Genomic DNA, 24,832 nt, shown 5'->3' with positions numbered 1-24,832 from the left:
GAAGGTCACAGTTGCATTCCCAGTCAGGGCGCATGTCCAGGTTGTGGGCTTGATCCCCCGTGTGGGGCGTGCAGGAGGCAGCCAGTCAATGATTCTCTCTCATCATTGATGTTTCTCTCTCTCTCTCTCCCTCTCCTTTCCTCTCTGAAATCAATACAAATATAATTTTAAAAGGAAGGAGAAAGAAAGGAAGGCCCTGGATCTAAGGCCGAGGACTGGCAGCATGTGCTGGGCCCGACTCTCCTATCGGTTTTCTCCAAGTGCGCGTTCAGTGTGCTGTGAGCCGGGGAGGGGCAGGCACAGTGTGAGGGATCAGGTTCTGATGGGAAATGGGTGCCCAAGAGGGAAAGTGACTCACCAGGCAGGGCTGGCTCCACAATCTGTGAGCTCCAAGGCAAAAAAAAAACAACAACAAAAAAAATCCAAAAAAAAAACCACCCACAAAGTGATGTGGAGCCCCTTGTTCAAAGCGTAAGAAAAAAAGTGCTTTTCCCTTTCTTCCCTAGTCCGCCTGTCTGTCTCCCTCTCTTTCAACTCGTCTCGGTGTTTTAAATGTCCTAGCTAGTGTCGTTCAAAGTCCAGTCAAAATTTCAAATGATTAGCATGGATTTTACTATTCATGTTTCTATTGTGCAATGCCAGTTGTAAAGGCAAATATTGGAATATTTAATATTGGAATCACCAAAGTTTCGCACTGTATTTTGTTGCCCGTCTTAAGAGATTGCCATGACCAGACCCAAAGCGCTAAGCCAGACTCAGGGAAGTTGGAAGAGAGGGGTCCCCCAGACATGGGGCTGGCCAATGGGGTTCTCCCAGGGGGGTGCAGACCCCACAGGCCTGGGCGCCGCCTGGAGAGGAAGGGCACTTTGCACTTGCGGCTTGTGGATGGGTTCCCTTTTTCTGTCGGGTTCCCTTTCTCCCTGTAGCTGGATGGACACGCTGTGCCCCAGGCCCGGGGCAGGAGGTCAAGCAGGCATCTCCCTCTTCCACAGGCCCCTTCCCCAACCCTCAGCAGGTGGGCAACCCCAAGGGCACTGCAGCCCTTGTGCCAGGACGCCCTGGGTACACGAGGTAGTGCACCACACTTAGTGTGCCCTGATGCTGCCAGCCAGAGGGACTGTTAAGATGTTTCCCTCCCCGGCTCACGGCACACTGAACGTGCACTTAGAGAAAACCGCGGGATCGGGCCACCATGCCCCTCCCCCCCGCCCCCTCCCCCCCACAATGCTCTGGGTGTGCAGGCCCAGTCCTGTGCCTGCTGTGCCTGTGCTCAGGTGGACGGCGGGCTGGAAGCAGCCGGGGGTGGAGATGGGGAGGGAAAGCCTGTGGAGCCGCAGCTCCAGATCCCAGATACAGGGGTGGGAGGAGACAGGACTGCAGGTGAGAAGAGGCTCTAAGCCCCGCCCCCCCCTTCCCTACATCCCCCCTGAGCCCCCATTCACAGTCCAATGAGCCATTGCATTTTAATTACCAAACACAACTACAAAGATAAAATTATTAAGACTTTCAAGAAAATGACTGCAGAGCATTCATCCCCAAGCCTCGGCCCCTCTCAGTCCGGGGCCTGTGCACATGCACTGGTCACAGGCCCATGACACCAGCCCAGCATCCAAGACCACTCAGGACACCGGTCTTCCGGTCTTCTAGAAGGTTCTACACACTAGAGGCTGCCATGTGATACAGAGGCCCTTGACCCTTGCTCTGTGGAAAACATTCCCTCACCGCCGGGGGGATGGGAGCCTGGAAGCCGAGGGCCTGGCCGAGGCCTCGCTGGGCGATCCTGAGCGAGGCCCCCGTCTCTGAGCCGGTTTCCCCATCTGCACAAGGGGGTGGGCCTCCCTGGCTCCTGAAGCCAGGGTCCCGTGCATCGGAGCTCGTCTGCCATCCAAACTGTCTGTCGCCGAGGTGGCCACACAGAGCTGCTCCGCTCCGTCATCTGCAAACCCTGCTCTCCCCGGCTCGGTGGCTTTCATCTCTCCTCACAAAGGGGCTCGGGGAGGCCCGTCTGGAGGCCTGGAACGTGCAGCTGCCTTTGCTGGGGTGCCCAGCGTCTCCTGTCCCCAAATGCCACGTGCCAGACATCAAAGTTTCTCCACTGTCTGGGGGGTGAGGGGGTGGGGGCGCCCAAGCAGCCATGTGCCCAAATCTGGACTTGGCTTCCCCTTCCCCTTCCCCTTCCCGCACGGGGCCCAGAGAGAGGAGACGGAGGAGAGAGAAGCCTTTGAAATGCGTCTGCCGCGCCTGTTCGCTCAGCGATCACCTTGCGCTGAGCCCAGCCACACTCCCACGGTGCACCTCTTAGCCACTCGGCAACTTTTTCCCTTTTATGATATTTTGGGTTTCCGATGGCCTGCCAAGTCAAAGCGTTATCCTTTAATAAGCAGAAAAAAAAAAAAAAAAAAACCTCCGAGCCAGCCCAGAGCCCCGGGTCCCAGCCTAAATGGTCCTCGCTCCTGTCCCCTGTCTCTCCGGGGATGGCTCTGGACCAGGGCCAGTGCTGATGGAACCTGCCCACAGGCAGGCAAGCGTCAACCCTCCTTGGATCCAATGGGCAATTTTGCAAATGTAGCCATGGAAACTGCCAGAGGAACGAACACAGCAGCACTGTCATCTGGCGAGGGCTTGGCCAGGCAAGTCATGGAGGTGGGGTGGGCCTCACGGGGCAGCCATGGAAGGCAGCAGAAGCCCTGGGGTCACACAGCAAGTCAGCACACTGAGGAACGAAAATAGTCTCTGCCGAAACCGGTTTGGCTAAGTGGACAGAGCGCCAGTCTGCGGACTGAAGGGTCCCAGGTTCCATTCCGGTCAAGGACATGTACATTGGTTGCGGGCACATCCCCAGCGGTGGTTGTGCAGGAGGCAGCTGGTCGATGTTTCTCTCTCATCGACATTTCTAGCTCTCTATCCCTCTCCCCTCCTCTCTGTGGAAAATCAATAAAAAAAATATTTTTTTAAAAAGAGAGAGAAAATAGTCTCTGACCTCCAGCCCCAGGGCTGTGGGGCTACCTTGCTTGTTTTCCTATCTATCTGTTTTACCATGTGCCTTTGGGGCCTGATACATAGTAGATGCTCAATAAATATTTATTGGCTGGATGAATAATTCTGGCTACACCTCCCGTGCTGCAAACAGGGGAAGGTTGGATTATTTACAAGTCTGGGGGACGATGAGCTCATAGAAGCCATCTAGCTCTCCTTGCTCTGTAATTTCTCAGGAGGGGTTGGGCTTGGATGAAGAAGAGGAGGCAGGAGAGCAGAGAAAGGCTCTGATGGTTCCAGTGTCCCCACTGTGCCAAGACCCCCAGTGGGGCAGAGGACCTCCGAGCAGTGACCTCTCCTTGGCAGAGCCCATGCATTCTCAGAACGTGCCCTGGCCATGGTGTGAGGGGGCGTGTAGGGCAAAGCTGTGTCCCCGGAAACACAACCAGGCAGCCCTAGGAGAAACCTCCCCAAGGAGCTGGGTCTGGGGAACCAGGACCCTCTTTCCTTCTCCCCCTTCTCCCAAAGACCAATCAGCAGGTAGGTCTCTCCTCCCCCAAACCCTAATCCCGCCCTCAGGAGGCTACTCGCCCAGGCGGATCAGAGGCTGATGGGGCTGAAGCTGTCTGGGGAGAAGGAATCTGCATTTCCCAGGCATAAGGTCAGAAACCAAAGGTGTGAATTCTTAAAGGTGGATTTCCAGTATCTGCCAGCCCACAGGGTGCTCTCTATAGGGCCAGGCTGACCTGCCTACGGGACATCCCGGGAGGGCCAGGGCCTCGGCCACTTCCCGTGTCCAGAGAGAAGCAGAGGGGGTTGGGACAGTGGGTCAGAGCCTCACATCCTCTTGATTCAGCAGCAGCCTCACCCCCTGGAGGTGAGGGCTCCCCCACACTGTGGGTCCACCTGTCTTTGGTGGCAATGCTCGGAGATGAGTGCAGAGTAAGGAACATGCACTCTTCCTTCACATCCAGGGGGTCTGAGGGCCTGTTCTCTCGGGGGTGGGTGGGAGTGGACATGGGCTAAGAGAACATACTCCCCATTCCCTGATATTGACCCTAACGCCCAGGCCTGAAGTGCTGGTGAACTAGGCCTCCAAGAACGGCTTCCATGGTCATGGCAACTCATCGAATCTAACAGGATGACAAGTGGGGCCTGCAGTTACAGCGTGGAGAAGGCCACTGACTCCTGTCCTGGGATGAGGGTGGGACTTTCCCCTCAAGCTTACAGCTCACGGCAAAGCCCACCATCCCGCCCACGGCAAGTCCCGGAGAAAAAGAAAGATGGAGGGTCCTGTTGTCTATTGGGGAGGCTCCACCTACATGGAGCTCACCGCCTACACCGAGACACCCAGATGTGCTCTCATCACACCCTCCCTGCACCAGCGACCTGGCCACACAAGTTCTATTAAGAAGCCTCTGCCTACTCTCACTCCAGACCACAGTCCTCAACCACACACTCCGCTTAAGGGGGAGGCAGGTGGACCAGGGACCAGGGACTCACAGAGGTTCCTTAGAAACCAGCCCAGTCACAGCCAACCCACGGTCCTTGGCTGGGAATACACATTCTCCCAAGAAAGCCATCTCTACTCCCCGACACCGAGTGACCCACTGGGCTCGCAGTTCAAACCGAGGAGAAGAGGAAATCATGGCTTGTAGTGTGTTCTCAGCTACGTCGACAAATGGCCATAAATATTGATGATGGGAAATTTCATTATTTAACAATTCCGGTCCAAATTTCCAGCTAACACCATGAAGAGTGCCCACTGAACAGGTTGCAAATTAAGAACAATTATTTTCCTCTTCTGCATTTGAATGGAACTTACAGCAAAAGTCATTGAAAGGGGTTAACATCAGCCTTAATTAAATATTAAAGTGTGCCTGTACCTGCTGCTATTGTTGCCCCTTCGAATAAGATATAACCTATTTTTGACAAGTTTTCATCTTTCTCTGTGGAAGACGCTACATGAAACCAAATCAGTGGCAAAGAGGAGAGTAATGAATAATCTATTTCATATTCCAAAGGTACCCAGAGCTCCGAGTGGAAAAAATATTCAGTCAGATGATGGCAAGGAGGCTGCTGTGGTACCACATGACACAGCTGATGTTTAAATAATAATAATAATAAAAAAAAGCGATAAACAAATCATTAGCCCTTCACAGTTGTTTAATGCAATTTGTTAATGAACGCAATGGTGGGGACTAATAATGAAAGAAAATAAAACCGTCTAAACAGGCGCCAAGTTGCTGGCGATGCGCAATTATTTCCTTGTCAAGTTTTTATGATTTAATGAGCCCCTCTGGGACTGATGGCTGTCAGTCAGTCGTGACTTTTTGACACCATTACAACTTCAAATACAGCAGCAGGCAGGCTGTTTTCCTCGGATTTGAAATACTGAAATGATCTGACAGTTTTAAAGAAAAGATGTGCAGAGAGAGAGAGAGAGAGAGAGAGAGAGAGAGAGAGAGAGAGAGAGAAAGACAGTTGCTTTCCTTTCTTTCTTTTTTCTCTCCTGCTCCCTTCTTCTTGGGAGTAGATAATCTCTGGATGCTGGTTTGGTAATGAAACCCAATCACGGAGGTCATTATCTGATGAGGTTTTTGGAGCAGGCAGGCTTTTTCCCTCTTTATTTCTTTACTTAATGATAACCCTCAATGGGCTGGCCCCGCGTGGGACGGCCAGCGCCGCACAATTTTGTTCGCCATTAATTTCAGCCTTTGAAGCTCGGGGCTCAGAAGCGGTAGCAAAGCAAACCCCCCACCACGCTGCTTCCAAAATAAGACAATCCGGCCTGCCTGGAACGGAATCGCAAATGGCCTCCCGGTCCAGGCTGGCAGCTGACGTCAAGCCCGCCGCCTTTGCAGGCACTCACTCGCCTTCAACGTGGAACATTTAAAACTCTTTACAACTTGAGAGACCGTTAATTAAATTGCTTTGGACTCTGGAGCAGGGCAGCATCTGCTTTATTTATTCTGTCAGGGAAACTGGAGCCTGCGGTGGATGTTATGTGGCAGGGCCTTCCTCCTCTTCCTCCTCCTCTGCGTCTTCATCACTAGCTACCCCCATCGCCCTGACCCCGCATCGCAAGGCATCTTAAACGATATTCCCAACTTGAATTCCATTGATCAGTTGAGGTCTGTGTATCAAGTTCCTGGAATCTTTTGATTGTGTGTGGGCTTTCTTCCTTCCCCGGAAGAAAGAGGACAATCTGTCTGTCTGAAGGTTCTTTAAGACTCTCCCACAGCGTCCAGGAGGGCTCCGCCCCGAATTCAAGGGACCTTCAGACCAGCTTCCTACTAGGCGCTTCCTACTCTGGGCTGGGGGCGGCTCTCAAGGGGCGTTTGATGGGGCTGTTTGGCCAAGGGTTATCTGTTCATATCTTTCCTGCTCTAGGTTGAACTGGGACAAAATCTCAGGCAAGAGCTGATCAAGAGAACCCCAAAGAAAAGGTCACTGAGAGATGAGCAAAGCACTCCTTCCTTCATCTACTTCCGCCTGAGCACAGGTTTTAGTGCAACGTGTAGGAGCTGGCAGGTTTGGGTGATCAGATCAACCTGGCTCACTGTGTGGCCTGGGGAGGGTCTGGCGTCTGAGATGCAGCTGGAGACCTGGTTACCCGCTTGAGAGAAGGAAGATCAACAGTTTCGAAGGAAAGAAGGAAGGCTGGAGGCTCCCTCCCCACCATGAGTGTTTCCTAGCGAGAAGGAAGTGGGTTGTTTGTTTCCTTGCTTTTTCATGGTTTCTTCGATGTGTTTAGCACATGCAGAATTCCGTTATCAGAATAAAAGATCCTCGCTGAGATGGATCCCGTATGCTGACGGGAAAATCAGCAGCGCCTTCCCACTCCGCTGCCCAAATCTCACCCAGCCCCGCACAGCAAAGGCTGCAGCTCTGTGCACGCGATCCTAAATGATTTATCTGAACACGAGTTCTCGGGTGGATTTTGCCATTCTGCATTTCCTCCCTTCACCATAAGGGTTCTCGTCTGCGTTGGGGGGCAGCAACATATTACGTGCTGCACCTAGCGGAGCCCCCTGCATGGGCACAGGTGGGTTAGCATTTTTTATGAAGAGAACAGGCTTGCTTTTCAAGGACTCAAAGCTCCCAATTATATTCCAAAGATAGTGCGGCCCCTGTAAGTGCCTATGAAGTCTTAAAGAAAAACACATTTTGCTTCATGACCAGGGGGAAAATGACCTCAGCTGGGGCAACTCGAAGCTCATCGCAAATGAACTCATTCTGAACGCAATTCCCCGTTACCGCGGACAGAAAGAGACCAGAGAAGATCACAAAGCCTGTTAGAGGTTTGAATGCATCGTGAATTCAGGAAGGCGAGGCTGACATTTGTTAGTGAGAAACCCAAACTGTCTTTTTTTGCAACACGGGGTGGGGCGGTACCTCTCCTTTCAAGGAGGTGATCGCCCGTTTCCCATGAAGTTTATTCCTCGTGGATCCCCCCTATAGGACTCTACCTTATTTATAATCACATTTGAAATTTCACTCTGACGGAGTCATGTTCTTGCTCTTCCTGAAATATTCATGCTCTCTTTACATACCGGAATGGATGTGGGGAGAACCTTGTCAGACCTTTCGCATGTCTGAGGGCTGCATTTGGCAGCGCAAATATTAAAACCGAAAGGATACAGGAGTGCTTACACAGGTCAGGGGAGAGGGGGTCACAATGAAATACTGTGCCAGGGCTCACGCTGCCAGCACATTCTGGGGAGGCGGGGACTTGGGGAGGGCATGGAAACATTTCTTGTAGCCAGTAATCAAAGTTGTGAAAAGTGGACATTGGGCAGGCTCAGCAAAAATAATCCGGGGTGTAAAAAAAAAAAAAAAAAAAAAAAAGAAAAGAAAAGAAAAGAAAAAGAAAAATTATGCGTAGAAAAACAGAGAAAGTGCTAAGTTAATTTCCTGCCCAGCAGATGCAGAAACCTCCTTTACAATGAAAGCACTCAGGCGGGCTGACTATGTTCATTGTGCTGGAGTAGGAGTGGGGCTGGTGTGCCGAGGCCCGCCACTGCTCTGATCCCTGCTTCTCTCTCTGCGTTTTGATCCTCGGACATCACACAAGGGCAATTTGGTGACAAGAGACGTGTGACAAACAGTGCGGCCCATCACGAGCCCCGTGACAGACTCACTGCGCCCTCTCCCAAACCGTGACCCCTGACATGTCCAAGGGGCACGGAGAATGCCACCGAGGCTATTTTGGTCGGTAGGGGAAAGGCCCGAGAGGCAAATAAGGCCTCACCTTGCCCTCCACAAACACACATCTGGGCGAAGAAAACCTAGGAAAGGAAACCAACCCACATGCAAACAAGAATAAAAATATTTTTACACTCTCTGCACTCCTGTGCTGAACAGTGGTGAGAGGGAGGGAGGGTCACTCGGGGCCTGTCAGCGCGAAAGAATGATTCATGTGACCGTTTTGTCTTAATTACTCAGCACGAGCCACCGCTGCTGTGTATCAGGGACCCGCCGATACATCAGTGTCCTCGGATGGAGAAAGTGATCGCCATCAGGATGGTGATGACCAGGATGACGGCCAGCACGACGACCAGGACGCGGTTCTGGATGATCCTAGGAGACAGCAAAGGAGAGAGAAACTCAGGTGATCGGAGCACATGCAGACAAAGCTCGTCCAAGATCAAGTTGGCTAATCAAACAGTGGCTTCACAGGCTGGGGTGGTGAGACTGGAGCGTGTGTGGTGTGTGTGTGTGTGTGTGTGTGTGTGTGTGTGTGTGTGACCACACAGCTTTTTGGTTCTACAAAGGATCCACAAGGAAACCAATGACTCCACAGATATTCTGAGAATATGCAAGTACCAAATCCTCTGTTTCTCTTGGAGCCATGTGGGTTGGGGGGGGGGGGGAGAGGGGTTCAAAGGGTTCCTTCCACCTGTTTTAGAAGGTGTCACGCTGCACCTGGAGACATGCTGCAAACCGAATGGCTTTCTAGGTGCGGAGTGCCACGTGGCATCTCTAAGTGACTGAGGGCCCGTGAGAGAGTCTCTTTTTAATTGAACATGTGAGACGAGCCTCATTTTTATTTTTTCCCCCTGTGTTTCCGTTAAGGTAATAGACTCCCAGGAAACATATGTCAGTGAGGTCCTTCCCTGTACAAAAACACCTGGGGAAAAGGAAAAGCGAGACTTAGGACAAAAAGGACAGGATTAAGAAGCAAGTGTCAAGCTTGTAGTTCAGGCTGTGAGACCGTCCCCTGTCACTGGGGCTCACGCGCTGTGACGCCAAGAGGAAACGTTCCATTTGCTCCACAGCGAAAGGGGGTGGGAATGAGAAACAGCACCAAGTTCCCGGGCACCTCGAGGGTTTGGGTTGGTGGGCCCTCATTTCCGGGACTCCAACTGCTCTGGCTTTGCCAAATGCTGATGGGGAACAGGAGACTGAGGGGAGTCGGAGCGGAGGCACCGGCTCCAAGATGCCTGCAGAGAGCTTCCGAGAGCGGTGTTTCATAATTTGCCACCTCATTCTGAGAAAAGAGGTCGAACATCAGAATGCTTTGTGGGGACTTTCAAAGGAAACTGAGGTCAAAGAGCCTCGCCCACGCTCACTCCCACAGAACCAACCACACAAAAATAGAGACAGCGTGCTTGGCGGTCTAGCTGGCTGTCCACACCGCAAAGACACTACAGCAAACCCCATCGGTCCATCCTCCAAATATGAAGCACAGAAAGGTCTGCTGCCTGAGTGTAGACACAGATCACTGGACTGGGCGTCCATAGGTGGGACTGGCCAGGCACCCAGTTTAACAGAGACCTCCACCCTCCTCCTTCCCATCTCCCAGGAGAAGTCTTTGTGGGATGGCCACGTCTTTTCTAGCTCTGGCTGCATTGCTTCCTTGGAAGGATGGCGACACCCCTGTGGTTTCAGTCGGATTCCTCCTTGCCCACCCCCTTCTTGCCCAAACCTAAATGGATGGATAGAGACCGTCACATCAGACAGGCCCACTCCCTTTTGCCCCCTGGAAGAACTAGCTCCCTCTCCTCCTGACAGGTTACAAAATGATCACATTTGCTGACACGTCTTCCGCAAAACTGCTTTAGTGCCTGTGTCCACTTTCCTGGAAGGAGATGAATGATCCGCTCGGTCCTCATTCATCAAGTCCAGCTCGGCTAAGATCTGTCTCGTTTATTTCTCCTCTTCCCCACTAGAAAGGCTGTGCCCCGACATTAATTCTTCTGCGATGACAGCTAATTCAGACTTCACAGGCCATGCTTACTCAGGAGGCAGGAAGATTCTCCACCCCCAAAATAAACAGGGACAGGACTTCTCAGCTTGTTACACGGGGCTAATTGTGAACACTGATAGGTGCTAGTCGGTAGCTGATTTAAAACCCAAATGGATTTTCCCTCCCTTTTCTCTGGAAGGGGCAGGAGCCTTCAGAATAGTCCCTGCACATCCTGTTTGCCCGCGTCACTGTCACAATCTCTATTTACCACAGTCACCCGCATCAGACTTGCAAAGGAAATCAGCAAAATTGAAACCCAGCAGTGAAACAGATTAAAAGCATGAAAACTCTTTAAAATTTCTACTCTAAGTACTATTCGGTAGCATGTCTCTTGGTTGACAACCATTTTATTTGTGGGCTGAGGGCCCCAAGGCATCCATGATGCTCATTTGTAAGAGATGAACTGTGGACGTTACTTGTTGAATCTGAGGCACCGTTAAGAAAACAAACGCACAGGAAGTCTAAATTCTCAGCTCTTCTCCAGCCTTTCCTCATCTCAGGGTAGAGGGTAGTGCACCCTCAACCTTCCCTAACAGCTTCACTATCTGTAGTTCACTCAACAGACACCCCATCACAAGATGGGTGACCTGATCACGGACCATCAGAAAGATTGAATTGCCCACTTCCTCCTCGGTGGGTCCACAGTCATCTCTCCAGCCCCAGCGCATGTCACAGATCCTGACACAGACCTGTCCCAAGGATGATAATGAATGAGCGCAGCCTTACAATTGCCATCCTTCCATTCAAGGGAGAATGAAGATCCGTGCAAATTTAATTTGCAGGAAAACCCCAGGGAGTCTGTGTTGAAAAGGCTGAAGTTCAAGTTGAAGTTCCCCAAGGATGGAATTTCATATCATCATGCATTCTCAGAGCGCTGATGGGTCTCCCTTGGGAAGCGAGGAGAAGGGTGGTGTGTGTGAGGTGGGAGAGGTCGGCAGGTGAGAGCATTTGCTTTCAAACCAAAGGCTGGCCAAGCCATCAACTCAGCTTTGGATCTCAAAAGTGTTGGGCAGATACAGCACCCCTCAGGACCAGAAAAATGAGCGGTTGGGCCCTCAAGTAAACAGGACTGAGGGTAGGAAGGACAAAGGCTGCCATTGCTGGCCCCTTCTGGGAGGAAGCCTGAGAAGCCAGGGGCTGCTGGCAGGTATTGCTGTGGACAGAGAAAAGGGAGGCAGAGTTTGGAGAGCATCTGAAAAGCGGCCAGGAAGAGGGGTTCCCAGCTAGTGAGCCAGAGAGGAAACTTTGGGGGAAGCCCGGGATTCTTCCTTCTGAACTTTGGGGGGAGGGGCGGTGGGTGGGATTTATGTTCAAATAGGTATGCGGCAAGCAGCCTTAATCTCCCTTTTGAAAATGCAAAGTGTGTTTACCCAGTAAATAATTTAAGAAAAAATATACACTTGAAAGAAGACATCCATTGAACCAGCCAGGCTAAATTGCCTCCAGGCAAAAACTTGTGCATTTGCATGCTGCATTCTATTAAGCAAGCACACTGTGGCTTTAAAAGAATGCAGAGCCAAATTAAAAGGAATGTGGGCGCAAAAACATCAAGGATTCTCCAAGTTTACATTATGAATCACAGTGCTGTTGATACAAGATGAATTAACCATTTACTTTGAGACTGAACTCACAAAGTACTATTGAAACTACGGATCCTGTGCAGGAACCTAGGGAGGGGCCAATCTTTCCACTGCCAGTCTCCTCCTCCTCTGGCAACAAGCAGCTATGTGTGGCAGCCCAGTCACAGAAGACTGGTGAACGTGCAATAGGCAGCGAGGCACCTGGCACAGCTTCAGGAGCCTTTGCTTCAGGAGCCCTGGAATCCCACTGCAGCAGGCTTTACCAGCATTCGCCAATATCCAGTTCTCCACTTCTAGGCACAGATTCCCTTGCCCATCCCTTGATATGCAGTGTGGTCATATGACTTGTTTTAGTCAGTGGAATGTGAGCAAAAGTGCTAGGTGTTGGTTCCAGTGTTTGGTCCCTTGCTGCTCTGATTTAGGAGGCTATAGGTCCCAGGAGCGCAGTTACAGGTCGGTGGAGATCCCCCCTCTCTCTGAATCCCGGAGTCATTGCAGGGTGGGCCATTGCCCTGGAGACTCACCTGGACTCACTGGGGATGTATATTAATCCAATGAGATTTGGGGGTTGTTTGTCACCACAGCAGGATGAAGCTATCCTGACTGACACTACCGCCTGCCTCCCTTCTCCAACAAGATGGGATGTTTGGCCAGCCAAGTGAGGCTCTGGTTTAATGTATTCCAGAAGCCCAGGTATGATGAGGGTTGGTAGGACTTCTTTCCTTTCAGAAATGGGCTTTTGCTTCTTGTTTTCAATAGCTGAGATCCTATTGGGTCCATATTTGGTCGTAACACCTCCCATTAGAAACTATGGAGTTTCCAATGATGATGTTTCAGAAGGCTCAGCTAGCACTCCGCTCACCATGTAGAGCAGATTTGGTCATTGCATTTATTTATTCATTCCACACAGTTGACACTAGCCCTCCTCCAAGGCCAGAGTTGTGACCTCCTAGGCTAAGATGGTCAGTGTCTTTCCATGCCCTTGGCTACAGAGACTGGAGCAGGCACGTGATTCAGCCAGTCCAATAGAGTGAGTCTCAGAAGCTCTGACTGCAATACTGGGTCATCTGGACCGTGTTAGTCTGGATCTGCTGCAGCCACTTAGTCTCCATGAGGAAAACCAGCCTGAGAAAGAAACTGAGCTACCGAGGACAGTGGACTGAAAGAATGGCATCTCAGTCCTGAAGACATGATGAAGCTCTGCATCAAGCCACCCTTCCTTTGAACTTTGAATTATATGAGAAAATAAACTTCATTTTTCAAGTCAGTTTGAGTTTGTTCTCCTGTTATTTGCAACCAAAAAGCATTTTTTTTTTTTTTTTTTTTTTGGTGTGGATTCATCCTGATTCCAAACCCAAGTCTTTGATCTATTTCCCCTAAGAAGAATTTCCTGACCATGCCCCTCTTGTTCTTATGCTTCCCTGTGAAGCTGGAAGAGGCAAGAAGGGTCCTTCTCTAGAGCCTTTGGAGGGTGTATGGCCCTGCCCACTCCTAGATTTCAGATCTCAAGCCTCCGGAGATGTGAGAGAAGACATTTCTGTTTTAGGTCACCTAGTTCATGTTACTTTGTGTAGCCCAAGGACACAAATGCACAGAGTTCTAGGATTCAGACCAGGATCTGGACCTGGCTGTCTGAGTTCTAGGATTCAGACCAGGATATGGACCTGGCTGTCTGTCTTGGCCTTCACAGTGACTGCTCTCCAGATCTCCACCCACTTCTCTACTGTGGCATCTGATTATCAATGTGGATCTGTACGGAGGACAGGACAGTTCCAGCCCAGTTCTGCAAGAGCTTTGCAAGCAACCACGGGCTCACAGTCTTCTGGAACTGTTGTTCTTTCATCTCAGAGTGAGAATTTCCAATCCCGAGCAGACCAGGCAGCTGCCCAAGGCCATGTGAGATGAGGGAACTGAGAGGGTATGTTCTACAAGACCCCTCCAGGAGAGGGTACATCCTATAAGACTCTTGCCTCTAAGATAAGGCATTTAACATGGGAAGGAAACCAGATGTTAATTCTGGGCCAACTTACTAAGTCATCTCCACCATGAACAACCTGTGTTAACTGACCTAGTTAGGAGTAGTCAGTTAGTTACTCAGGGGGCCTGAGGAAATAGGACACAGGAGAATTAAGATTTGACTGGTGGCAAAATGAGCATGCTCTTCAGCATGGAAGCGAGGACATGGGAGCCAGTATCTGAGCCCCAGCCAACCCAGGTTAGGTCCCGAGTGAGGACAGAGTGGCTTTATCCCATTTCCAAATTTCTACTTAGTTGAACAGGGACCAGCAAACTTGTTCTGTAAAGAACTAGGTGGTGAACGCATTAGTTTGTTAGGGCTGCCATCACGAAGTTCCACAGACTGGGTGGCTCACACCACAGAAAAGTATTGTCTCTGTCTGGAAGCTGGAAGTCTGAGATGGAGGTGGCAGACGGCTTCTCCTGAGGGTGCAGGAGTGTCTGTCTCAGGCCTCTTGCCTCATGCCTAGTGGTTGCTGGACATCTCTGAGGTTGCTTGGCTGTAGAAGTGTCTTCTCTATCTTTGCTTTCATCCTCAGATGGCATTCTCCCTCTATGCGTACCTATGTCCAAATTTCCTCTTCCAATGACACTAGCCTTATTGGGTTAGGGGCCATGCACTGCAGTTTGCCTCATCTTAACTAATTATATCTGCAAAGACCCTGTTTCCAAACAAGGTCCCTCCTTCCAAACATTCTGAGCTACTGGGGGTTAGGGCTTCAATATAAAATTTGGGGAGGAGAAAACACAATTCAACCTAAAATATGAAGCCTGTTTTAGGCTTTTTGGGAATGACAATCCTGTTGTAACTGCTCAACTTTGCCTTGTGCAAAAGCAGCTGTGGATATGTCAATGAGCATGACTGTGTTCTAATAAAACTTTATTGACAGATACTGAGACTTGATTTTCATATAATTTTTACATGTCTACAAATATTATTATTTTGATTTCTTTTCAACCATTTAAAAATGTAAAAGGCATTTTTATCCTTTGGGCCATACAAAAGCAGGCAGTGAGCTAGATTGGGTGTACTGCCTGTGGTTTGCTCACTGCTGGTCTGAAAGCTCAAAGCTCTCTGAGGCCAGCCCTCCTGTGCTGGAGGATGTGTGGTCCTTGGACAGTGCACAGACAGCCATGGCAGGTCATGACAGGTCTTTCCTCTGACGAAAGAGGGAAACCCGAGTCCCTGCCCTGTGGGAGCTTATGGTGCCACAATGAGCAATCAACTACAGAAGCCCGGCAACAAAGGCATAATTAGAGCAATGCCAGGCCAGGCCAGTTTGCTGTGTGCCCACAATCCTGGCTTTGCCTGGGGTCATCTGGAGCAAGTCACTCCATGTCACTTGCCTTTCAGTTTCTTCCCAAGTACAGCCAGCCAGCTCACCACCCATCCCAGGGAGGAGAGGATTAGCTCATTTAAACTTATGAAGCACTTTGTAATCAGAAATCCCTGGCCAGGCACGCAGTTGGCAAATAATTCTGTGAAAGGAGATGGCATCTCGGGACAGGTGAGAGGCAGGAGGATAGTTGACAGAGGCCGAGCAGCTGCCTGGGAAACTTCCTGAAGAATATTGTGTGGCTGGAGGGGTGGGGAAGGTGGGAGGCCTGGAAGGGCTGCCTCCTCAAGCCCTCCAGGCTTGGGTTCCCACAGGCCTGTGTCTATCTGGGCCTCACGGGGACACTCACCCTAGCAGGACTAAACCTTCTCTCTGAGGTGGTGGCATAAACATCAAAATCACATCCCTCCCCATGGTATGTGAGTTACACTGCACTCCATGTTGCCACGGCCCCTGCCATTCTCCAATATGGACTCACTGACGGCTGGGGGCCTGGAGAGTGGGTTTGCTGGCCACTGGGCATTCAGAGAGGATCAAGGCAGCTCACTTCAATCAGAGGGGCTTGGAAAGAACTTGAAGAGAATGAAATGATGCACTGGAAACACAGGTATGCCTAATCCCTCCCAGGCTTACTCAGCTGGAAGAAAAGGTCTCCACGCCCTGGTCTGGATTGTTCATTTGATAATTGAGGGCCCTGAGGTACAGGGAGGTGCCCAAGGTCAACTATGTGGGGCACAGCCAGGTCTTCAGACCCCCAGGCCCCTTGTTTCACTGTTGTTCTCATTCTCGTCTGAGGGGCCAGGGCAACCACACAACTCAAATCCTAGCCGTGGTCCCCACCTGTTACTGAGCCCAATCCAGTCCCACTTCTGTGTGAAATGAAGGGGCGCTTGGATGACTGAGAGCCCTGGTTCTCAGACTCCAGGCTGAGGCCGAAGCACACCAGAGAAGATGGCCTCCTCTTGAAAACAAGGCTACTTATTGTAGCTTAAAGGACTGTGTCCTTTCTCCCGTTTCAGTGGTGATGTGTCCTTTAGCTTACGGAGTGATGCTGGAGTAGATGGCAGGGATTTTCCCTAATGTCCTTACATAGACATCGGAAATCTACGTTCCCCTTTGAAATGACTCCTACTTGGCAAAATAAAAAGTGGACAATCCTCTATTTCAAGTCCCAATCCAAGACATGGCAAGGTTCGCGAACCTCCCACCCAGCTCTACTGTCTGGTGATTCCTCCTTGGACTCTACAGTGTGGGGCCGTGGTGATGGCAACAAGGATGACAGTGATGCCAATGACGACAGCCACAGCAGCACCACACCAGCCGCTCCTATTAACTGGCCATAGACTCTGCATCAGGTGCTATCCTGGCACTTTCCACACTTTTTGGAAACCTCCCAGCAATCCTACCAGGTGGGTACTGTTATCATCCCTGTTGTTTTAAAAAATATATATTTTATTGATTTTTTACAGAGAGGAAGGGAGAGGGATAGAGAGTTAGAAACATTGATGAGAGAGAAACATCGATCAGCTGCCTCCTGCACACCCCCACTGGGGATGTGCCTGCAACCAAGGTACTTGCCCTTGACTGGAATTGAACTTGGGACCCTTCAGTCCACAGGCCAGTGCTCTATTCACTGAGCCAAACCAGTTAGGGCTCTCATCCCTGTTTTTACAGACAAGTTGCTGGGAGCCCCAAGCCCCTGGCCAGTCTTATCTTGAGCCCCAGTCTTATCTTGCACCCACATCATCAGGTGGTTATTCATCTGTGAGACTCATGTTCTCCTGCATGAGGGGCGAGTCTTTGATATCTCTCTCATTATAGACCTCTCCACAGTCTCAGTGATGGGGTGTGCAAGATCTGACATGAGACACTTATCTCCTAATAGTCATGGATTTATGCCTTTTTCCTTCCTTCATGTTGGGGGATAAAGCACTTTGCCAGAGGGTGACCAGCTATCTGCCTCTCCTTCAACTCTTGAGGGATGTGGTGGCACATTCTGGCTATACATCAGAACTCCCCTCACTTGTCTTCAGTCTGTGACCTCTGACTAATTATTGAGCAACAATGGAAAGGAAGGGGTGGGTGGGTGAGTGCATCTCTGCCCTGCTTTACCCGAGATTCCCTTGGAGACCGGAACAGTCCAGACCTCCTGACCCTGCAGAAGTCTGAAGTTTGGCCTTGGTGTGAGCACCATTAACCAGGGTCCACACTGAGTGCATCCAACTTAGCCCCTAACTGATTCCTAACCATGGGGGTCAAAGGCAGGGAGAGGTCAACCAGCTTGTGTGCGCCTTTCGGGCCTCTCACAAGGTGATGAAAAGCCAAGGCAGAGGTCAGGGCTGTATACACATTGGCACATCTGTGGCCCTCTTGACCTTCACAGCCTGGCTGGTGATTCTCAAGGATAGAGTGCGTCTTATGTGCAATGCCTTGTAAGCCAGGAGGCCTGGGATGAGAATCCAAAGAGTCTCTATTGGAAGACGAGTGGCAAAGCGACATTTGCAGGATTGCCAATACTCCTAATCTGTTGAGTGATTTTATGACAAACAAGTAAACGTGCCTCAGTTTCCCCATCTCAAAAATGGGATTAAATATATGTGACCCGAGCACCCTTGAGAATGGACTCTGAGGACCATGTCTGAGAACTAGAAAAAGAGAAAGACAATAAATTGCCAAGGAGTAGTGAGGCCTTTGAATGCTTTCTCAGGTCCTTTAGTTAGCTCCAAAAAAATAGAAAAACCAATCCTCATTTAGGAGGGATCCTGATGGGAACTGAGCCAGAAGACAAAGAAGGAGCCACGTTTGTCTCTGTCATTCTTTGGAGGTACTGGCCTCAAGCTACCCGCTTTTAATTTTCACAAGTGCATGGTGAATTCCAACCCCTAACTGGCTACCAGATAACACGAGGGCACTAATTACAATAGGAGATAGGGCCACTCCGGGTCCTTGCCGGAGGTGACAACCTCAAAGTCCCCTGCTGAGCACTCATTAGAAATCCAGCTGAGAAACAGTATTGATCAAGGAGCCTAAAACAAGGTCCATATCTCCTGGAGACACCAGTCTCCCCATTGGAGCAGCAGAACCCCGGAATTTGCCCTGTATCACGTGGTTTAGGCTCTCAGCTGTGCTGGTCACCAGCTGATGCAGGGGAGGGGAGCAGGGCGAGACAGGAAGAGACAGGTGGATGGGATGCTCTTGAACATGCTGTTCATTACCCTGCCAGGTAGATGTCCCCGCCACCACGTCCTGCAGAAAGGCCTTCTCTCCAGTCGGGGAGGGGACAGAGCTGTGCTGTTATCCGTGAATACTAACTATAACTTTCACATTTCCCTCTTCACATGGCTGCCAGAAATCCAAGAGAGCGCCCATGGCCCACCTCACCGATGGGCAGGCTGGTCCCCAGCACGTGCACGAACTTTACGCCTGACTTCGTTTCATAGATAGAAAACCTACTGTTTTGTATATATTTTGGGACCAAGACAGGCATGGAAGAATAAAGAAAACAAAAAGAATCCATATCCTCATGGCGTGGCTACTCCAATGATTCTGGCTTTGTTTTCCCTCCTGCCCCAAACAATTCCAACTATGTGCTACGGGAAAGGCGCTGGCACCTGTACCCACACAAAAGGGCGTTTCCATTTTTCTCTCCACTCCCCTTTCACGGCCAGCATGGGGGGATTTCCAGACTGAACCCAGACTGGGCACTTGGGGCCCATGAGCTGAGCGCAGTGGGTCATGGGTTCCCCCTTGTTTGGGAGATTTACAGCAATTGTCTTAACAACATGGACCTCTTTTGTGAAAGCTGAAGGCGTTCTCAGCAAATGTTGTTCGCAGATGCGCAGGCGAAACGTTAGCGCGGTCACAGCCCTTCCTTGAACAACCTAAAGCATATTTCTCTCTGTCTCCATTTGGCTTCCTAGATGCCTTAACGCAGGGCAAACAATCAGAGCGGAGGCCATTTCTGAGATGGCACTAAAAGAACCTACTCGGAGACAGATAAAAATAATGAGAATCCTTCTGTCAGGAAAGATTTAGGAAATATCACTGGCATTATTAAAATTTAATTTTTTACTTGGCTTTCTGGTTCCCCTTGCCCGTGATAATGAGCAGCCCTGCACACCTCCGCCTTGCTAGTACTTGTTTTGTGCAATAAATTCAGCTTTCCAGTCTGAAGACATTTCAGACAACAGCTTTGACTGCTACAGGCTTATTTTCCACCCTGGGCTGTGCTTTGAGTCTTCCTATAAAAACCAGTTCATGAGATAATTTTCCACAAGGCCAGTGAAACTAACAAAAATCAATTTTGCCCAACTGGTTCACAGAAATCCTGGGAATAGCCAAAGCAGAATGGAAAGAAAAAAAAAGGGGAGGGGGGGGAGCCAGGAAAAAAAAGAAGAAAAAGAATCAATGTATTCTTGATATCACTAATGGTTTACCTGGTAGAGAACTATCAAATTAGCTGACAGGAGAGGCTGGGCGGTAGGAATTTCCCCTTCAGCTTGAACAGACACCTTTATTAAAATTTTTTTTAAATTGATTTTTACAGAGGAAAGGACACACACACACACACACACACGTGTATGTATGTATGTATCTGTATGTATATATATATATATATATATATATATATATATATATATATATATATATATAGAGAGAGAGAGAGAGAGAGAGAGAGAGAGAGAAACATAAGAAACATTGATTGGTTGCCTCCCGTATGCACTCTGACCAGGGACTGAATCTGAAACCTGGGCATGTGCCCTGACCAGGAATCGAACTAGCGACCTTTTGGTGCATGAGATAATGCTCCAACCAACGGAGCCAAATTGGCCAGGGCTGAACAGACACCTTTGGAGAGTCTAGTGGCTGAAGATACTCCAGTGGAGTCCTTCTGATTTGCCCAACCCAGGGTGACCACAGGCTGACGTGGGGCCTGACAGATGTGGCCCCTGCTGAAGTCGTGTCCAGAGGAGCCGGTTTGCTCCAAGGCTCCAGGACCAGTGCATTCAGACACCTCAGGTTCTTCATACATCATCATTGTACCTCCACCATGACACGCATCCCATCGGACCCCTCTTTTGGCTTCCTGCCAGTGGAAGCAGGATCGCAAAGGGGCATCTCTTTTATAACCTTGGAAACAAGAGCAGAGTGTGGTGACACACAGAACACGTTCTCCAAAACACACACCTTAACTCCCACCTCTGTTTCACTAGTTGAAGACAGGAGTGGATGTGTCTAAAAACAAATGACAAGACTCTGCACAGAAAAAGAAAAAAGACTTGAAGGAAATGTAGCCACCTGTTAACAGTGTTTGTGTTTTGGGGGTGGCTATTTTTTTCTTTCCATGTTTATACATTTGTTAATTTTCTTAAATGTTCATATTACATATATAATCATTATTTAAAATAATGCTGACCTCGGAATTGAGTAATTTGGAAAAATAAATAATTTATTCGCAATGCTATACAAAAGTAAGATGAAATGTGTGTGAGAAAAAAATGGTAAAATTTATTTTTTAATTTACTTTGTGCTTTGAGTATTTCATGCAAATTTTGTTATTTAATCATCATAACAAATCTATGACAAAGGTATCACTGCACCCATTTTTCATTGGGGATACTGAGGCTTAGGGAGGTTCATTTGCCTAGGATCTAGTTAATCACTGGAAAAGTTGGTATTTAAAATTAGACCTTATTTCAAAGACCATGTGCTATACGTGGTGCGAAGAGTAATGGCTGGCATCCCAGTGCATCTTACACTGTAGTTTACTTTGCATTTATGAATAAAACCAGGGATAATAACATATTTTCCCCCACATTATAGGTTCTTGTGATTTTCAAATGAGATCATTCATGTAAAAATAGAAAATGAAAACTTCTGCTCAAGGAACATAATATGATAATATTTTATATAACATTAGTGTGTTGAGAGTTGCCACAAATGCCATTCAGATACTAATAATTTTCAAAGAAAAAATAGAATCAATGATAAAGCTATATGGAAAAATTTGTTCTTGAGGATTCAGAGGCATAAGAAGATCTTGTCCAAGTTTTTAAAACCATAATATCTATAATATATCAATTATAAAGCAAAGGTTGTAAATAGCAAGTACACTCTGACCCAATTTTGCCAAAAGAAAAATACATATATTAATATAAACTTAAAACAAAAATTAGAAACACAGCCGAAGCCGGTTTGGCTCAGTGGTAGAGTGTCAGTCTGCGGACTGAAAGGTCCCAGGTTTGATTTCGGTCAAGGACATGTACCTTGGTTGTGGGCACATTCCCAGTAGGGGGTGTGCAAGAGGCAGCTGTTCGATGTTTCTCTCTCATTGACTTTTCTAGCTCTCTATCTCTCTCCCTTTCTCTCTGTTAAAAATCAATAAAATATATTTTTTTAAAAATTGGAAACACAGACATAGAAATGACAGTAATAACTGTGTTTAGGCGAGGGATCATGGCAATATTTAAAGAATCTTTTATGAGTCATTGCATTTTCTAGATTTTTTTGCGGTAATAAACATGCATCATTTTTACTATCAGAAAAAAGCAATTCAGCCTCTACCCTCATATACAAAAACATCTTCTTCCTTGGGTAAGAGTGTAAAATAAAGTCTGAGCTTTACGGTAGTTTGACTTCTGGTAAAATAACCATTTATTTCAAATGCATTCCGATCTACACAAGTTGGGCTCAGTCTATTGAGGGCCTTTGTCACCTTCAACTTGACAGAAAATCATCAGCAGTCAAGGAACAGGTGGCTTCACGGTGCACTTGGAGAAAACAAACAACAACATGTGGGACTGCCTAGATGTTGGACGGACAGCGGTGCCTGGTCTGATTCCTGCCATGACCCGGTTGTTTGCACGGTGGCCTCAGAAGGGGACCCGTGCCTCCTCTGGAGCTCACGAGCAGTAGCTTAGCAGGAAAGTGCCACCTGGTTTGGAAACACAAGACCCCATCTGATTTGCAGCAGTGCCACCAAGGAAGCTATTTTTAAGCATTTAATTGCATTTGTAGCATCTGGCATTCTGCACACTCCAGTTTTACGACTTCAGTGTGGTACATACTCCGCAAGACAAGCAAAAGAGGGATTAAATGTGGGATGTCAGAGTCACGTCGGATAGCTCCTGTATAGAGATATTACAGTGTGCCCCAGAGACCACTCCCGGGCCAAGTACAACAGTCCCCAACATATAGGATCTCATACTGGGACTACTTGGCAGCTGACGAGAAGAGGGACTTAACTTTATTTCAAGCCAGTGCCCAGCCTCAGATGCTAATGTGCATCGTTACGAAATGCCAACGTTTCAACGTAAATCACAGAGCCCAGGACATGGACACGCTGCCTCTCAGCAAATCACAAACAGCACAAATGTGGGTCTCCTGCACTAATTGGGGAGGTTTTTTAATTTGCTTATGCGATATGCCTCCTGTCAAGCTAATCGTCCCCCGGTTGCTTCCTAACTCTGTCTGGAATAATCCGCTTACTCCCGGTCTGTCCACAGTGCTTTATATCAAGTAACACTCGCTTCCACAATGCAGCTGCCGCCCAAGGCAGCCACGCCGGCCCCGCACTGGGGCATCACCGAGCGGGTGACAGTGACTGCAGGTGCCTCGACAGACTGAGGGAGGCCACGAACGAGGGTGCATGAGGCTTCCGCATGGGCTGGAATGATGACACGTGTGCGAACAGCACTAATTAACCACCAAAAGCATAATCTGTTCCCTGTTTTGAAAAGACTGAGACAGATCATTTTGTTTTCTCACACAGGCAGGCAAAATATTCCAGGGTGTTCAACACCAGCCTATGTAATTATTACTAGCAACATCCAAACTCGATACAAGGAAATTCCCATCTCCCCCCCAAATACAGCATCCCCTTCCCGCCCTTTGGAAAGCCTCCTGGAGGCATTAACGACACAGCCACAAGGCTGGACTGATGTGGCAGGCAGTGCCTTTTCAGGAGTATCACAGCCCTATCTTGACTCGTTTTTATGCCTTAGATTTTGTAAAAAATATTTGAGAGGAAAAATTTTAATCCTCACCCGAGGATATTTTTTTCCATTGATTTTTAGAGAAGGGAGGAAGGAAGAAAGGGAGGGAGGGCGAGAGAGAGAGAGAGAAAGAGAAACACATTGATGTGAGAGAAAGTCACATCACGCACTCCAACTGGGGCCCAATGAACCTGCAACCCTGGTATGTGCCCTTGATGGGAATCAAACCCACAGCCTTTGGGTGTGAGGGGCAATGCTCTAACCACTGTGACACACAGGCCAGGGTGGGAAGGAAATGCTTTTATTTTTATTAAGCCGAGTAGCCTGAAATTCCAACGCTTGTAAAACATGCTGCAAGTGCACGTGTGTATGAGAGCCCAGACACACAAAAGCAATGTCGGGCTGTGGGCTGAGGGGCTGAGCATGGTGGCTGAAGCGACAGCCAGGCTCTGATCTCAGGTGGGCTTGGCGGGGTGACCTCGGGCAGAACACGGTCTCCTTTTAGGCCCCCATTTCCTTGTCTGCAAAGTGTCGGGAGTGGACATTTGCAAGGACAGGGATTTCAAGGATGCCTTTTGCCACGAAGGAGTCTATGTTTTCTAATGAGAGGTTCTTGTTCTTTCTCTTACACATGTGTCCATTCTAACCAAGCAAACCCTTTCTGTTTCTCTGCAACACAGCGTATTGGAAAACATTTCTCTCACATTTCAGAGGTGACCGAAGGGGAGGAAAGTTATATTGTTTAATCTTACTTTATAGGAGTTTGCTGTTTCATTAGAGAACAGACCCAGGGATCGGTAAGTTATACGTACCCAGAGTGGGGGGCGGGGGAGGAGGTGAAGGAAAATAGGCCGCCTTCAAGTGCCTCGTGGAAATGTATAAAACAAGCAGCGAGATAGTCCTTTGCCAAACACTATCATAAATTTTTTATTTGGCAGCTAACATTCTCACTAGTTTTCTTGGCAGCAATTGGGACCTTTAGCAAGAAAGGTGCAGGAGAAAAATACCTTGTTTAGAGATGTTTTCAACAGTTTCTGGGATTTTTTCAGAACTTATGCCTGCAGCACATTTTTACAACTCCAGTCTCCGATCACCCGATGAGTGGGTGGTGGGGTTTAAGCTTCTTTCTTTTTCAAGAAAGGAATATATATAGAGAAAGCGAACAAGCAGTGCTACCCCCTCTGGCCTTCCACTGAGCCCAGCCTTCTCATTTTTTGTGGTGGGTATTTCTGATCTCCAAGCTCAGTCTTCTCTGTCAAGACAAAAGACTGAAAATCATATCAGAATGTACCTTTTGTTGGGCCTGAGATGATCTATATTATATTCCCAGATGACAGAGGAAAATGGAAGTGAAACAAGCCAGTGACGAGGCTATTTTTCTTCAACACATCTGCCCCCAACAGGTCCCACCTGTTGCCTTTGGGTGGCTTAATAGGCAAAGAGCTGGATTTGAAGCGGATAGAAGCATGCGGAGATACGACTTGGCAGTCAAACTGTCCACGGTGGAATGAGTGGAATGAAAGCTTCTGGAGCTGGTCATTACCCATCTCAGGGAAACTCAGGCACTGAAAGCTCTTTGAGGAGGAGGGCTTGGCATTCTGGGAAATAAGGGGTCAAAATGCACAAGGGGTCAAAGATGAGATCTTTCATTATAATCACACCCTAAAGATTCTATAG

General features: G+C 48.8%; 1 protein-coding gene across 5 annotated transcripts in view; it reads right to left on the bottom strand.

Moving 5' to 3' along the window:
* Positions 1-7,401: 7,401 nt before the first annotated feature.
* VTI1A (vesicle transport through interaction with t-SNAREs 1A) overlaps positions 7,402-24,832 on the bottom strand; it is a 294,814-nt gene continuing 277,383 nt past the window's right edge. For 4 of the 5 annotated variants that reach the window (XM_036439077.2, XM_036439073.1, XM_036439080.2 and 1 more), the window contains one exon: positions 7,402-8,559. Coding sequence is in view for 2 of the 5 variants with exons in the window: in XM_036439073.1 (XP_036294966.1) it covers positions 8,466-8,559 (94 nt within the window). In the remaining 3 variants the exon portion in view is untranslated. Of the gene's footprint in view, positions 8,560-24,162; positions 24,283-24,832 lie in introns of all 5 variants that reach the window. The other variant, XR_004988165.2, reaches the window with a different exon arrangement.

The sequence above is a fragment of the Pipistrellus kuhlii genome, unplaced genomic scaffold (assembly GCF_014108245.1).
Source record: "Pipistrellus kuhlii isolate mPipKuh1 unplaced genomic scaffold, mPipKuh1.p scaffold_m20_p_15, whole genome shotgun sequence".
NCBI classification, from domain to species: Eukaryota; Metazoa; Chordata; class Mammalia; order Chiroptera; family Vespertilionidae; genus Pipistrellus; species Pipistrellus kuhlii.
This window is presented reverse-complemented; position numbering and strand designations above follow the sequence as displayed.